The 17,492-nt window shown below is 41.6% G+C and overlaps 2 protein-coding genes across 2 annotated transcripts in view; both read right to left on the bottom strand.

Annotated features, from left to right (window-relative positions):
• sh2b2 (SH2B adaptor protein 2) overlaps positions 1–14,631 on the bottom strand; it is a 31,113-nt gene extending 16,482 nt beyond the window's left edge. Inside the window, exon 1 of the mRNA XM_083886204.1 lies at positions 14,498–14,631. The gene's annotated coding sequence lies outside the window, so the exon portion shown is untranslated. The remainder of the gene's footprint in view (positions 1–14,497) is intronic.
• On the bottom strand, positions 1,595–3,276 carry LOC310924502 (E3 ubiquitin/ISG15 ligase TRIM25-like; the record flags this gene model as incomplete). Its single annotated transcript, XM_083886261.1, has 1 exon — positions 1,595–3,276. The coding sequence occupies exon 1, from the start codon at positions 3,251–3,253 to the stop codon at positions 1,595–1,597; it is 1,659 nt and encodes a 552-aa protein (XP_083742387.1). The 5' UTR covers positions 3,254–3,276.
• Positions 14,632–17,492: the final 2,861 nt, after the last annotated feature.

Below are 17,492 nucleotides of genomic sequence, written 5' to 3'. Positions count from 1 at the left end.
GATTATTATGATGGTAAATTTCAAGTCATTCGAGAGATACTTATGTTTTTGAGACAAAAGTCAGCTCACTGTCAAAGTGCATCAGGGCAAATGGATCATTTCCTGAATTAAAAAAAATCATTAAAATTATTCCTTAAGAGGTTTGCAAATATTTTCAACGTATCCTTGTTCAGGGTGATGCCGACTATTATGATGGTAAATTTCAAGTCATTCCGACTTACTTTTTGTTTTTGAGACTAAAGTCAGCTCACTGTCAAAGTGCATCAGGGAAAATGGATGATTTCCTGAATTTCAAAAAATCATATAAATTATTCCTTAAGAAGTTTGCAAATATTTTCAGTGGTACTTGTGAACTTACTGCCAGGAGTAATATACTACTAGTAAGTCTCCAGGAAATTAATGTCAATGTAATGTCCCCTGAGATTTGATGATTAGGTGAGATGATCAAGGATGGAGTTTTTTGGAGTCAGAGCTGAGTTAAGTTGAAATGCTTTATTGGAAACAGCTCAGATCTGCGGAGAACTAAGACAATGCAGAACATGTTAACAGTTGGATGTCCTCTGTCAGTCTGCCTGTGAGTCCCAGAGTTATGGTATTTAAAGGGTTTTGGAGAAAAGGTGCGAGACGGGAGAGACGTCAAGTCAATATGCCTGACGCCTTCCTCTGATGATGCTTAGAGTCGACGTTGGGGAGGACTGCGCAGTTGAGATAACAGTCGTCTGCCCCAGTCAGGCACTGTCCTGAGTTGTTTAGGTTTGTGCTTAGGAATGTGAGCTGCTAATTTCAGAGAAGGCCGAATAATGTGTTTTTCCTCTTGCAATCCTCCCTTTTATTGATTTCTACAATCAATAAACTAAGTATGAAGCACAGAGCCTCAATAAACCAATCAATTACACTCAACCATGAATCAAATACCCTTAACCCAGGGACAAAATACACAATCAATCATAAACATAATCATAAGACTGATACAAAGAATTTACACATTGTAATCAAGACATCAGAAATCATAACATCACCACTTTTTAGCCATCTCTTCTCTACCATAACTCGTGAACTTTGCCTTCCAGGCCAACAAAGGAAGACAAAATTGTTTCCTCATGGAATGAAGAACACCTACGACACCAGAGCATCACAGGCGCTCACAGCTGAGGTCACAAGTCACATAACACAGGAGCCAAAGGGTTAAAAAGACCACTGCACTGATTGTTCTGTTGCACAAATGGTGGTGATGCACAAATATACAATCAAAATAAAAACGATCATCACACAGTTTATATTTCAGATAAATTAAGTGAATTGATTCAACAAGAAAGACGATCTGATTAAAATATTGTTTAAATTCTTCTAAGAAGTCAAAATTCAAGGTAAATATTTTAGTTCACAGCTCTATTATCGTCTTTGCCAAAACAAACTGATTATAAAACTTGTTATGTTTTCCTGACGAAAGTAAGCAAATCTAACCACTTCATATATCTACTTTGATAATGATACGTTGATTTCTTTTTCTTAATGTTTTTGTTGTTGCTATGAGAGCAGAGAATTAAAGATTTAAACACATAATTTAACTGGCTGCTCCTGAAAGAACTCCAGTCTATTTGAGTTTACAGAACTCAGCTGTTGCTCCAGGTGAAGGATAATATAGATTAACTCCAGCATAGAGAGGCTGAGTGAACGTGGTCTGGACTCTGTGGATCAGAGTCATGGTGTCAGAGACTCTGTAGAAGGACAGAAGTCCTGCTCTGTGGTCCAGGTAAACTCCAACTCTGGAGAACAAATCATCTGAGACTTTAGTCCAGATTTTGTTGTGACCAAAGTGACAATTGTTTTGTTTACAAACTAAAACCCACGATTTGTCATTGAATCCAAATCCACATTCATATGAACCTGATCTGCTGATGTTCTTGTACGTCACTGCTACATCAGCTCCTCTTCCTCCTCTCCACTCCACCTCCCAATAACAACGTCCAGTCAGACTCTCTTTACTCATGACCTGAATATAACCAGTGAATCTGTCTGTGTGTTGAGGATAAGACTGATCTTTCTTCATAAATGTCACTTTTCTGTTTCCCTCAGATAAAAACAGACGTTTGTGAGCTGTGTTTGGATCCAGTGTGATTTCCTGTGAAAATCTGGCCTTTGGTTCTGGTTCTGGCAGTAAAACATCCACTTCAGCCACAGCCAGTGAGACGTTTGTCCACGTCTCGGTCAGGACGTCCTGCAGGAGACCTCTGAGCTTTACCACAGCCGCTGTCACGTCCTCAAAGTGTCTCAGAGGACGGACGCTGATGGACGAGTGTGTAGATGGACTGAGTGCTGACAGTGAGCGGTAGTTGAGGAGAAACTGGTTGTGATCGTGTGTGAGTGAGAGCTGCTTCAGTTCAGCTTCTCTCTTCTTCAGCTCAGTGATCTTCTGCTGAAGCTTCTCCTCAGCGTCTCTGACTCGACTCACTTCAGTTTCCTGCTTGGATCTGATCTGCTGCTTCACCTCAGAGCTTCTCCTCTGTATGAGAAGCATCATCTCGGTGGCGATCTCGTCTGTGTCCTCCACGGCTTCATCAGCAGAGAGAGTGAGATCCTCCACCTCCTGTTGAAGCACCTTCACGTCTCTGTCTATGTCCTGGACTATCTGCTGGACTTCTTCTAGACCCAGATCCAGCTCTCTCTGCTTCTGCGTCCTCTCTGCTGCAGCTGAGACTGTGTCGTGGTCTTTATGTTGGTCCACAGAGCAGAGATAACAGATGCTCTGCTGATCGGTGCGGCAGAACATCTTCATCACCTCGTTGTGACGAGGGCAGATGTTCTCCTGGAGGTTCTCGGAGGGCTCTGCCAGCTTGTGTTTCTTAAATGCAGGAGCTTGATGGTGAGGATGGAGGTGTTCCTCACAGTAAGAGGCCAAACAAACCAAACACGACTTGAGAGCTTTCAGTTTCCTGCCAGTGCAGACATCACAGGCCACATCTTCAGCTCCAGCATAGCAGTGATCAGCAGGAGCAGCTTGGAGTCCGGTCTTCTTCAGCTCCTCCACTAACTCTGCTAACATGGTGTTTTTCTTCAGTTCAGGCCTCGGCATGAAGGCCTCTCTACACTGAGGGCAGCTGTAGATCCTCTTCTCCTCCTCTGTGTCCCAGTGGTTTTTAATACAGTTCATACAGAAGCTGTGTCCACAGGAAAGAGTCACCGGATCCTTCAGTGGATCCAGACAGATGGAACAAGAGAAGCTTTCTCTCTGAAGTTGCTGAACTCCTGCCATTTCACTGCTCTGTCACCACGACACGTCTGAGATTCTCTTCCTCACAATTGGACAGGTCTGAACATTGATCTCAACAACATATGACGCAGCAGTGGGCGGAGCTCTGGCTGCTCCTCCTTATCCATGGAGGGAACCAGGAAATGTGAGCTCAGTGTGGAGCAGGCGGAACCACTCCCACTCTGAGTGAACTCTGTTCTTAGTGAGACTCTCTCTGTGTGTGTGCGTGTGTGTGTGTGTGTGTGTGAATGACTCATCTTTGAGACTCCCTCTCTGGGCCAGAGCGGTGCCAAACCACATCACATCACTGATAAAATTCTTTGCACTCTGCGGTGAGGCCAGAACACAGAGCCATATCACCGCGGTGTCAGGAGCAACATTCAAGCAGACTTCTCTCTTTCTTTAATTCGCTCTTTCTCTCTCTGCCTCAACACATCGCCGGTTAATAGTGTCAAACACACGTTGGAGTAATTTTCAAAAAATATGAAAAAAGATGAAACATCTGAGTGGGAAAGGACGACACTCAGAGGTGCCGGACTTCTTTTGGCAGTTCACTTTAAACACGATGTGTTCAGATGTTTGCTTTCTGAGTTTCATCCCCGTGTTAACCACACTTTTGTCATTTCTGAGAGTCTTTTCAAAAAGGATTAATTCCAAAAAACAAACAAACAAACAACAACTGGAATTAAGTCTGACTCACGCAGACCTGAAATAAACAATATGCCTGATTAGCTGATCTAGCACAGAGAAAAACTTGTGTCTGCTGAGACATTGGTGTCAGAAATACAGAGTAATGCTACAGTATAATGGATAGAGAGTGTAGGATTACGGAATAATGATACTAAAACTGCACAAATACCAGTGTGCAGCAGCTCTTTGCTGTTGTTTTCTCTCAGAATCTCAGGTGACAGAGATGTGCAGCACAGAACATGACTGTGATACTGATTTACAAGAAAGAGAGAAAGAGCATTTCATTCAAAGGCTTTATTAATCTATAATAAACCCTTTAATTGAAATGACATCAGCCACAGAGGCTACTGGGAGCTAACAGCAGTTAGCATTTGGAAAAGTCATCATTTGCAGGCTCTAGCAGGCACATTGCCGTCATATATAACATGTATCCACTGGACAGATAAATCCTCTGAGGCTGGAAGTTTGTGTAGAACTCTGTGGTGCACTGTGGAGCCAAGAATAGAACTTTTCATGGACTTCGCAGACTTCCGGTTTTCAGATGCCATTACCCTCACCAGCACTCTCAAGTGTTTTACAGACAAAGCGGAGCTCAGCGAGACAATAATTCCAGGAATTTAGTGCGTTGTGACGTCCCAATGAGCGCGGAAGTCAATAATGCAAGTTTTATCCCCTGTACTTAGATTGAGGAGGACCACAAAAACATGAGTGAGTCATCTTCTTTCACACTTTGGCAACTGGTAGGACCTCCAGAGTCCCGAATATAAGGATTTAAATGACTAAAAAGTTGATTTAGCATAATATGAGACTTTTAAGAAGGAAAACAGCAGCTGTAGGACCTTTTTTTTACAACCTGGCAACCCAAATCGGTGGCCCATGTTATCATGTATAATGAATAAATGACACCAATAATCAAACCAATAGCACGGATGGCAACGTTTCATGATGGCAACTATATGGAACTAAAGGTAGAATCTCTTTCAGGCTTCATTCATGAATCCGTCGCTTCATTCATTCATTCATTCAAACATCCATTCATTCAACTGCTAATCACCACGTGCTGTTGTAACAGCTATCTTGCTCCCTGTGTGTGTGTGTGTGTGTGTGTGTGTGTGTGTGTGTGTGTGTGTGTGTGTGTGTGTGTGTGTGGCAGTCAATAACCATTCAGCGTGTGGCCAACTTTCCACTCATTCAGCAAAAAAAAAGAAGAAGGATGGTGAGGTGTATTTCTCCAACTCCTGCCCTTTACGGAGATGGGATGTGCCTCGCTCAAGGATACTGGACTGTCTATATGCCTCTCCCACACACACACACACACATACACACACACACACAGTCAGCATGAAACTCAAGCCATGAGACGCTGGAGGAAGTGGACAGTGTTGTGGATTTTGGAGGCTCAGCAGACTGAAGGCTTCATACTGCAAACACACACACACACGCACGCACGCACGCACGCACGCACACACACACACACACACACACACACACACACACACACACACATATATATAAACCAAAACAATTATTGGCAGAGATAGAAAAGTGTGTGAATGAGTGACACGGGAAGTGGGGAAAACACGATAACAATCACTTGTATTCAGTTCTACCTACGCTAGCTACAATTTCTAGCTAGCTACAATAGCGGATGGGGGTCGTACCTATGTTTCCCGGGTCCTATGTTCCCCGTTTTTCCCAAAAAAGGTCCACTTTGTATGTGACAGGGGAACATAGGACCCTTTTTTTTGAAAAAGGGTAGGGTTAGGATTAGGGTTAGAGAAAGGGTCCTATGTTCCCCGGTCACATACAAAGCGGGGAACATAGGACCCGGGGAACATAGATACGGTCCCAGCGGATGAATCAAAAGACATGTTTATTTTCAAATGGCTCCTCTGTTAAAGCCTTTGGAAACGTGGCTCGTCATATTAAAAGTATGTATAATATAATATATTATATCAAAGTTGAGTGTCTCATTAAGCATCTACAAAAGTCTGAGTGTAAATAACTATTCATAACAATTAAAAAACCTGGTTTGAAAACAGCTAATTTTGCTGATTAGACTGGTTTAGACCACTGGTCAGGACAGTGTGGGCGTGGCAGATGAGGCTCTGATTGACAGCTCCTTCGTTTTGAGCAATGTACAGTAATGGCGACAGTAAACAGAATCCAGCTGTACAGTATATGTTTGAGCCCTCTGAAGGCTACTGCAAAGCACACACACACATATATATATATATACATATTTACATATATATAAAAATGATTGGCAGAGATGGAAAAGTGTGTGAATGAGTGACACAGGAAGTGGGGATAACAATCACTTGTATTCAGTTCTACCTATGCTAGCGACAATTTCTGGCTAGCTACACTAGCGGATGAATAAAAGGACATGTTTATGTTCAAATGGATGCACGTTCTAATGTCTCTCGTATTGATTTTAGCTCTCACAATAATAACAAAAAGGGAAATTGTGCTGACAGCTCAACAGACTCAACAGACTTTCAACCAGCGGCAACAATAAAATGGTGCTCAAATGTTGATGCATCAGATCTAATTAGACTTGTATTATACAGCCATTCATCCCATTATCTACACTGTGTCTCCTCAGAGGGTTGAATAGGAGCTGGAGCCAATCCAGCCAGTTGATATTGGACGAAAGGCAGGTTAGATCTACACATACAGTATTTAATATCATAGAAAAACAACCATTGTAACAAAGTACAAATACTTTGTACTTAAGTACAACATTCACTTATCTGTACTTTACTTTGTACATTTTTTAGCAACTTTTACTCCACAAAATTTCCTCTAACTATCTTTGTTACTTGTTAAGCCCAATTTATACTCCTGCGTAAAGTGCGCTACGTCGGTTTCGGAGACCCCTCTACGTCGCCGGAGAGCCTCTGCGTCATCTACGGCTGCACAAAATATTTTTTAAAGGGGAAATAAGTAGTTTATAGTGCCATCTAGAGGAGAGGCTGAAATTTACAACAAAGACCTGCTGCTCTGCTCACCCCCTCCCTTCCCTGAGCGCTACGGTATCCGCAGCTGGTCAAATGTCGTCCTCGTCGTCTTTCTCCGTGTCAGCAGATGAGGTTCGTGAGGCGAGGGAGAGGGCGAGCTACCACGGCCGTAGCAGACGAAGCGGAGAGAGAGGAGGCAGGACTTCTGCTACAAGTAAAGAGACGCTTGTTTTGTTCTCTTGCGTTTGTCCTTACAGGCTCCGGTAGAAACATGGCGTCTCGCTGCTAACAGTGGCTATGCAACCGCGGCCCGCGACCATGTTATTTTACATGACTTTTTGAAACACTACGAAAATGAAACAAAAACTATTATACAGTGACTAGACAATGCAGGAGCACATAATATGTATAAAAAAGTGGATTTTGGGTTATATAAACCCATAAATACTACACATTGTCCCTTTAAGTGTCCGTCACTCTGTCAAGGGACAACTGAGGCGGCAAGGGCTGCGATTAATACGTCATATCTTAATACACACAGCACACGTTTAGACTCTAAATGGCTAATTTCTCGCCTCAAATGATCTTAAAACTGCGTTCCACAACACAGAAAAGTGAGAAACGGCTACTGTTTCAATGTTATTCAGCTGCAACAACAACAACAACAACAACAACAGTCTTTCTCTGTTGCTCACTGTAGCCAGAAGCACAACAACCTTGCGTAGTGACCCCTACTGATCGGGCGGGATATTGCAGTGCGTATCCGGCATCACGACGGAGAAGTGTGAAGGCTCGAGGGGTCTCCGTGGTTACGCAGTCGGATAACGCATTACACAGTTGTGGAAGTATAATGTGGCCTTTACTACCAAATAAAATCAGAAGAAGAGTTTGTTTTATGGTCTGTATTTATAGAGCCTTTCTAGTCTTGAGGAGCATCTTTCATACCCATGCACACGCTGCAACATGGGGTTAAATGTAATCCTCAAGGACACATATAGACTAGCAAAGCCAGGTAATTGAACCCAAGTATTTTTTATTTTTTTTTATCCTTTAAACCTGAATTAAACCTGATTTTTTCATCCATCGGAGGGAGCAGAAATAAGTTGTGAACAATTCTAAATCAATGTAGTGAACTTGTTGGCAAACAACAGCTTATTTGCACATCCATACACTCTAAACAAGCCATATAGCTGATAAATGATTGGCTGCTCTCTCACTTTCAGCTCTGTGTTGGGGCTCAGGGACATAGTTGCCTCTTTCAAGGCTAAAGACTTTGCAGTGTCCACTGTCTGAAGTACAGACTGTGTCAGTGGGTACAGTAGGATTTTGAAAAAGTTGCCCGCTGTGAAACAAAACAGTGACGCTGGGACCAAAACCGCTAAACAATGATTTGTGTATGCTTATTATGAATGAAAGACTTTCCCTTTTTTGTTCCACTATATGAGGAGGGAGATGTTTTGGCTCTGTGGGCCAGCTGCTAAAACAATCAGAGAGCGTTTTTAAGGAGGTGGAAGAGACATGGGGAGCGTAAAGAAAGGGAGTCAGTGTAGAGACACCATGTTAGACTCCAACATCCCCCCAACTCCCAGCAGTCTTTTTTTCCCCCTTTATGTCCAACAACGGGAGTTGAGATGGATCCCAAATGTTAACCTCCATCCTTAAGAGCTGGAGGCCCTTTCTCCTTCCTCTCCCTTGTCTGCTGTAGAAATCTACCATGAACTGTGCCCCCTCTTCCGCCTGCTGCTTCTTTACCCAGGGGAGCAGGGCTGATATCTCTGTCAGATGGTTGGGAGTTGTGTCTGTAACTGTAAACTGACTGGGGAGAACAGGAAATAGACATTACTGTTCAGGGAGAAGCAATCAGCTGCAGCCTGCAAAACACATCGTGCATGATCCGTTTACCTTTGCAGGACTGAGCTGTGCAGAGCCAGAACCAACATACTGTACAGTACGAGTACAGTACACAGTATACTGTGCTGTTGTGGGGGGGGGGGGGGGGGGGGGGGGGTAACACAGCTACTGAGGAAGTGATATCAGGGCCAGATGTACAGATGTTTGTGTTCGTCAAAAAGCTGTGCGTACACTAACCTCTATGTACATGTGCAGAGATAAACACTGCATATGTTGACTGCGACACACACACACACACACACACACACACACACACACACACACACACACACACACACACACACACACACACACACACACACACACACACACACACACACACACACACACACACACACACACACACACACACAAACACACACACACACACACACACACACACACACACATAATGCTTACCCTAACCCTTAAAAAATAGGTTGCGTTGTGTTGTTTTTGGACCTCACAAAGATATAAATAAAAAAGTATGCACACACAGATGATTGGTTGATGAGGATGTTGGTGACGTCGTGCTCAAACCTCAGGGAGTTTGAGCCCGGTGATGTTTACTAAGATTAGCCTGCTGCTACAGCACAGTACGGTACAGTTCAGTACAGTACAGCACAGCACTGATGTACAACTCTACATGAATACACGATGTGTAATTATGTATAGGACACGTAGATCGTTCCTTATGTCAGGATGTAAAGTCTGTCCTTCCTGATTACATGTTATTTCACACAATGTCCACGTAGCGTATGTGTGAACTGATGAATTAATAATTATAAAAGAAATTAAGAATTAATTTGAAAACCAGTGAGTTGTTGTTATCTGTGTTTTCTAAATAATTTATTCTATAAGAGGAAAAAGTGAGCGGTAAAGATCCACAAAAAAATAAAAAAATCTATATATATGTATAAATATCTATACTGAATAATTGGCATTTGTTATCGGCTTAACCAAGCAAATAGAGAGGAGCAGTTTCAAAATAAAATTCTCAACTTGTTTTGGAAACATTTCATGATGTTATTTGTTTAATAAATATAAATCTTCAGCTCTTTAGGATGACCATCAATAAATAAAGTTTTTGGGGAGAAGGTCACTGGATTTTTCTTGTTTTTGTTTTTGTCCAAGTACACGTCCAAGTATTTATTTAAATGCAGCAATCAGGATGTAAAGAGGATTTCAAAATATCACATGAAAAGTAAAAGTAAAAATAAAAGTAAAAGAAATACTCTCAGCTTCCAGTTTCTTTATCTCATGTGACACTGGTGAACACACACGCACGCACGCAAGCACACACACACATAAATAAACAGTGATAATTAAGTTATCTTGAGTCTTGAATATCTTTGTGGTTTTTGATTGTTGTTTGGACAAAACAAGCATTTTGAAAATGATGGTAACAACCTCATGGGAAATCCTTACAAGTTGAACTGTGTATCTATCTCTATCTCTATCTCTCTTTTTTGACACTTTATAACCCTAAAAACCTGATTTGTCAAGAAAATAATCACCGGAGGACTAGTGATGGGACAATTAACGATGTTTTCGATTGTCAGGATTAAAAGCACTTACGGTAACTTAATTGTGGTGAATTTCTCTTATTGTGTTAATCATGAACGAAGAAAAACATCGACATTTCACGGGAGTGACTTAAAAATCCAGTCGTATTAAATCATTTTTAACTAAAACACATGTACCCGACCAATTATATTTAAATCGTCCCCATGTCTAAGGAGGACGGTCATAAATACAGTGTCAGTGCCACAGGTGAGAAAGTCACACTGACAAAAACAAACTGAAAGATTATAAGAGTATAGACATTCAGGTGTGTGTGGGTGAGCGATTCACCACTCCACTAAAAAAGAAAGAAAAGAAAAAGAAAAAGCAGAGGAGATGTAGACATCAGATAAGGACCGGAGACACAGACGTAGACGTCAGTCGTCGAGAGAAAGAGCAGAAACAGAAAAACCTTCAGCCACTTCTATCCACACGTTATCTAAAGGTCCACTTCAGAGCAGCAGGTTCGGGACTTTTAACCCCGTCTCTGATAACCTTGTCCCTCACCCAGCATGTCCCAACGTGACACAGGAGGACAGGAGTGTGTCTTCATCAGCTGTGGGACTGGAGGACCAATGTCCACACACACACACACACACACAGAGAGAGAGAGAGAGAGATTATGAAAGGTATGATCCAGACACTGATACTCCAGACAGATGCAGCAGGAGATAACAAACCAGACAAAGGATGAGAGGACATGAGAGACATTCCTCATCACCAAAACTGTGACTGAGCACAGAGTGTGAAGTGGAAGTCCTCAATGCACACATTAAATTGCGTTAATCAGCGCGCGCTCCAGCAGCAGCAGACTGTGTGTGTGGTGGTTTCTCTGGTGAGCAGCGACAATGTTAACACTGAGGCAGCGAAGGCATCCATATGGCGGCCAGTGATAAAGGACAGAGTGCGTGGGAGATGCACATACCGCCACTGACTTCCATTTCCTGTCTCTCACCCACCAGGTCTAACTAATTTCACAGATGACCACAGGCCTCTCACAGAGACGTGTGTGTGTGTGTGTGTGTGTGTGTGTGTGTGTGTGTGTGTGTGTGTGTGTGTGTGTAGTAGATGGTTCTAATTCAGTGTCACTGAGCGAATGTCGACGATCGGCGAGCCTGAGTGACGGCGAGAACGCGTCGGTATGAGGCCCAATAATCTGTAAATATGAGTTTTTCCATCTAATAAAGGATTATGCATGTGATCAGCTGGAAGCAGGAATTTGAATTTGGACAATTTAAAACGTTATGATATTAAGGACAGGACCACATAGTGGAGTGTCAGTTATCAGTCCATTATATTGCAGTTCATTTTAGCTCCAATTAAGAAGAAGGATATATATATACATATATATGTGTATGTATATACATATACATATACATATACACACATATATATACATATATCTGTATCTGTACTCCCGATATATCAGCACATCAGATGTTGCCATCAAACATCGTAATGTTTTACTGTACTGATATATTCTTACACTCCTGGTGTACTTATTTAAAAGCCAAAGCTTTACGACAACAAACTAAAACAACAACAACAGAGAACAGCTCCACCCAAATGAACACAATTCATAAACCAACGAAGAAGAAGAGAACAGCAGAGAGAGAGAGAGAGAGAGAGAGGTAAAAGAGTGTTTACATCCACCACAGTTCCCCGACATGTCTTGGTAAAGATGAGTGGAGGAGTTAGCTTTTTGTTGCAGTTTGCTGTCTTTACCATTCGATGTCACTAATTCGTACACAGTGAACCTTTAAAGTGGACCTAGAACGGAAGTTCCAATTAACGCTGTTTTTTTTGGTGTGTATCTGAGCCATTACCTCGTTTATGAAGCCCTGAAGGTTCAAAACAAACAGTTCAGCCACTGCTGAGAACGCTGTGTTGTATTGTAATCTCGGGCTCAGTGAGATCTCTGAACAGTGTCTTCTGACTCCGGGTCAAAGTCGTAAAAAAAAGGGACTGCGGCGAGGAGTCGTGACAAAGCCATTTTCAAAACAAAGGTTTTGATAATGAGTAGCAGTGCATCCACCGTTCCAGAGGGGGGAGCTGCGCTTCTGAGAGCTGGTGCGCTGATTACGTCACTTCCAGGTATTGGCCAATCACAAGACAGTTGGGGAAAACCCTCACTGGCTGGCCAATCACAACACAGTCTGTCTTCTGGGGGTGAGATTTCAGTCTGAAACAGCGCGGCTGACCAGAGCTTCAGTGAGGAGAGATTTATATCGGCTCGTTTCCAGAAATTAGGAGGTTTTTGACCATAAAAACAAGTTAATGTATGGAAGTCGACCTCCATAACTAACATATATGTGCAATAGGACCACTCTATGGGAGCTTTAAGAAAAGTATTTTCTGTTGATGTATTGTATATACATGTCAATAACAAGGCTGCTTACCATCATTTTATCAAAAAACAACTGTTGAGTTATTGCAAAAATGAAATGAAATGTTTGTCAATTCAGAACAAGAATATATAACATTATCGAGGTTAAGTATACAGACATATAATAAGCTTCTATTGCTTCTGTACAACATGAGTATCAGATAATATCACAGTGATTTAAAACCCCGCAGCACGTTCTGCAACAATACATCGGGCTGCATTACACTGTTGTTACAGGTTACACGTTTGTTCCAGCTCAAACTTAACCTCTTAAGAACTTCTGTAATCAGACTCATAACAACATTTCCTGTGTGATCTGATCGGGTTTTTAAATAGTCCGTGCTACAACGTCACAAAGAAGTCGAGTCAAAAACAAACCATTTTCTCTGTCTTTCACTTTCTCTTCCTGTCTCTTTAGTCTGCTGTGATTATAATGTGTGGTCAATTACAACGTGTCTCATTGTGCTGTGTGGTTATCTATCTATCTATCTATCTATCTATCTATCTATCTATCTATCTATCTATCTATCTATCTATCTATCTATCTATCTATCTATCTGTCTGTCTGTCTGTCTGTCTGTCTGTCTGTCTGTCTGTCTGTCTGTCTGTCTATCTATCTATCTATCTATCTATCTATCTATCTATCAGTTCTGAGAATCTGAGCCCTTTTGATTTTCAGATTTGTTCACCATTCATATTGCGATTAAACTGGAGATATATCACATATATATATTATAATGTATGTCATGTAAGCTACAGTATATACAGGCAAATCATTTGGCCACTCAGGAGAAAAAAAGACATCCAGGAATTAAGTGTAGCAATGATTTAGCTGCTTAAATCCAGCTAAGATTAAGATTATCAAGCTTTGTTTTATAGATACATAGGAGACAGTCAATACAATCCCTACAGTAGATATATGTATGTGTGTGTATATATATATATTATATATATATAGACTAGTGGCCTCCACTGCAGGCCTGCTCAGCCTATTTTAAGCCAACAGTAGATTGTTGTGCAGGCTGCGTGTTGTGGACTTCATGAATGGGGATCAGCAGCTGCAGCCTCCTGCTGAATGGCTGACAGATCCTGGTCCACAGAGGAGGAGGAGGAGGAGGAGGAGGAGGAAGAGGAGGAGGCGCTGAATGGGAGCCTGCGAGTCACGAGTCTGTCCACTGGCGTGGGGTCATCCAGAGTGGGGCCTATATTATATACTGTACACCCCATCATCAACATCAGATGACAGCACATCGACTCAGGTCCCTCAGCCCTGATCCTGATCCTGATCCTGATCCTGATCCTGATCCTGATCCTGACTCTGACTCTGACCACACTTGACTCCCGCAAGGCTATTTAATGGATAATCACAAAAGCCCCTTTACGCGCGCGCCCCCCAACACACACACGTACCCCCCACCCCCCTCCTCCTCCTCCGTGCCCGTGCGCGCATCCACATCATCCTCATCAACACATTAAAAAGCACCGACATCATCATCATCATCATCATCATCCGACTGCACTTGTTCTCCACCATCAAATCTCCCTGATCCTTGTGATTCTTCATCATAACACACAGCCTCCTCCTCAGCACCTGCAGCTCTGTTGTCCTCAACAAAAACCACGATGCTGGTGCGTTTTCCCCCCTCACATTATCACCATCACCACCATCACCAGCCTCTCTGATCATATACGAGTCAGGAGGATCATCCAGACGCACCAAAATAAACCAAAAGCAGCAGCAGCAGCAGCTCTCACCTCAATGCAGGACTGGTTTCATGACGCTGGTGTCTCTGACAGGAGCTGGACTGTGCTGTGAAGAAGAAGAAGATGATGATGATGAAGATGATAATGCTCGCGGTTCATATCTTCTCCTCATCTGATGTCCCTCCTTTCCACCGGTTTATACGCCTGCACCGCCGCTCTGCTCCGCGTCCATCTCTCTCTCTCTCTCTCTCTCTCTCTCTCTCTCTCTCTCTCTGTCTCTGTGTGTGTGTGTGTGTTAATGACAAATCACACAGTCGTAGAGAGACATTCTACTTCCGGCTCTCTCCTTCAGAATAAAACGCATATTATATGATGTAAATAAACAGATTACATAACTTCAAATTTACGTTTTTATGCATTTATGTGTGACTTTACAGATATTCAGTTCAATTCAAATAATGTTAATAAAATGTTATTTATTATTTGGGAACGGGTGGGTCAAAATTAGGGATGGGAATTAGTATCAGTCAGTATCGGTCCGATACTGGACAAATCACTGGATCGGATATCGGGCAGATAAAAATGAAAAATCTGATACAGTCCAAAAATCCTACATATATATATATGTATATATATATACATATATATATATGACTGTACAAATGTAAATACAATATCAGCAAAAGCATTTTAGCTGAGTCATGTTTGGGCTGTTATTTTCCTTCTTTTTGGGAGAACAGTATTTGTTACACAGTTGGAAAATGAAGTCTTTGAAATGACTCGGCACAAATGTGTTGTTAACAGCTTCATAAATGGTCTAAATTACTGTATCGGACTAACATCGGTATTGGAAACAACAAAGTGGTACCTAATATTGATTTGGTGATATATCGTCGTCCTTCCTCATGCAATACAATAGTCGATACACCAGGGCAAATATCGATATTTTAATTTACAAATTACAGCAGTTTCACTCACCAGATGTCGCTACTTCATGTCTCCTCGCGGTGGCGCTGCTCAAATAAATGAGGGAAACTTGGGCTGCAGTTACCTGGCTGAAGAGGAGTTTACAGCGCGATAATAGTGGAGAAAGTTACGCTAAGAGATGCTCCGTCCACGTTGAACACATAGACTTCGTGACCTTTGTTCTATATGTTGTGAATAAACAGAGAATTATTTATTATGATTTGATCATTATTATTTGGTTTGTAGGATATTTATTATTGTTGTTATGTAATCAACGTCCTTGTCCTTGATTATATATTGTGATTAGTGACAAATGTGTTGCTATGAAACGTGGCACAACAGAAACAATCGTAATACAAAATAATAATAATAATAATAATTGTTTGAAAAGCACATTTTAAGACACATTAAAGTTACAAAAGTATACGTTACAAAATAGAATTTTCTGAATTCAAAGACTTTTATTTTGAAGGGACACTCACACCGACGCTGACTGTGTGTGTTTCGGCTGAATTGACCCAAATCCTGGTTTCACTTGCAGCGTGAGTGTGTTTCACTGATCCATTTAACAGCCACCATGACTTCTCTTAAAGGAGCCACACCCTTTTATTGTTACCATAACTCACCAGTGTCACTAATACAAGAGGCCCAGTGTGTGTGTGTGTGTGTGTGTGTGTGTGTGTGTGTGTGTGTGTGTGTGTGTGTGGACCAGCTGCAGCCTCTTGTTGGCTGGTCATTGCTTCCACACACACACACACAAAGGCCTGCGATGAGTAAAATCTCCTCTTTATTCCAATAAATGAGACAAAGACGATGATGTTTGATTGATTTCTTGATTTCTCTCTTAAATTAGCGCTCTATTGTCTTGTCCACTGAAGCGGTGACGCTATCATGAAGTCATACCTGTGTGTGTAAAAACAGATATAACTGGTACGATTGCTATGAGAACATTACAGTAATAAGATAACAGCTGTTTTCGGACATTAAATTCTTATATAAGCGGCCTTTCATTCCATTTGGTCTGTCCCTCACACTGAGTTATTAATAAATCGTATGAATTCAAAGCGCTGACTGTCGTTCTATCATCTTCTCTATACAGTACAGGATTAAAATGGTTATAGGTTTACTTTAAAATGTCTATACTGCTGCGGTGCAGTGTGAAGAAACACACAACAAAACTGCAAAAACCAGGGAAGAAAACACTATGTATATTTTATTATTAATAAAATGATTTAATCTCTTTATAAAAAGCAGTCGTTTGTGTGGTTTTGGTGTAGAAAGGGCAAACACACAATAAACTAATAAAAGTCGCTGTATGGCAATTTCTACATCATATTATAGTAATAAGATGTTATCTCTAAAGAGATGATGTTCAAGTAATAACATGTCATTTCTACAGTAATATCCAGGTAATAGCTTAAGGACAGTTACTGTAGTGCGATATATATACATTCAAAGGTTTGTGAATCAAATTTGATAACTACAATGTTATTTCATTTAAATGCATCCTCCCTTGTTGCTTTGTAATTACCAAAGAAATAAAACTATTACCTCGTAATTACAACTTACCAACAATGCACAGTGATGGCGTTCAGGCGGGGTTTTTGCATTGTCTAATTATGATATTAAAAACAGATTTTGTGGTTATAAACTCTCTCGAATGACTATCAATAAAGAGTCGCACGTTTCTACTGAATCATCAGGAAATGGTCGTCATCAGAAGAGATTTACACTCCAGCTGAACTGCAGCTGTGAAGTTACCGAGGCGACGGCGCCAGTGATTGCGATAACTTTATGAATTGCTTTTAACATAACGTAGCGAGGTGCACCTGTGCGGTTTACGGCCCTGTGGGACATGTTACCTTACATGTTGTTTTGACAAAGTGAGGCTTTTCACTGGTGTTTAGCACTCAGCGAGGAGACTGCACACTATAATCCTCGCTGAGAGGATTGACTCTGAGGCTTCACGGGGGGTTTAAAGGTGAAAATAATAACTGGTCAGGTTAAAGACAAGAGAGGGAGGTTTATGGTCAGATCCGTCACACACACACACACACACACACACGGTCACATTCAAGTT

This window comes from Microchirus variegatus, assembly GCF_963457635.1.
Source record: "Microchirus variegatus genome assembly, chromosome: 3".
In the NCBI taxonomy this organism is placed as follows: domain Eukaryota; kingdom Metazoa; phylum Chordata; class Actinopteri; order Pleuronectiformes; family Soleidae; genus Microchirus; species Microchirus variegatus.
Note: the sequence above shows the minus strand (reverse complement) of the source record. Positions and strands in the feature narration are given on the sequence as shown.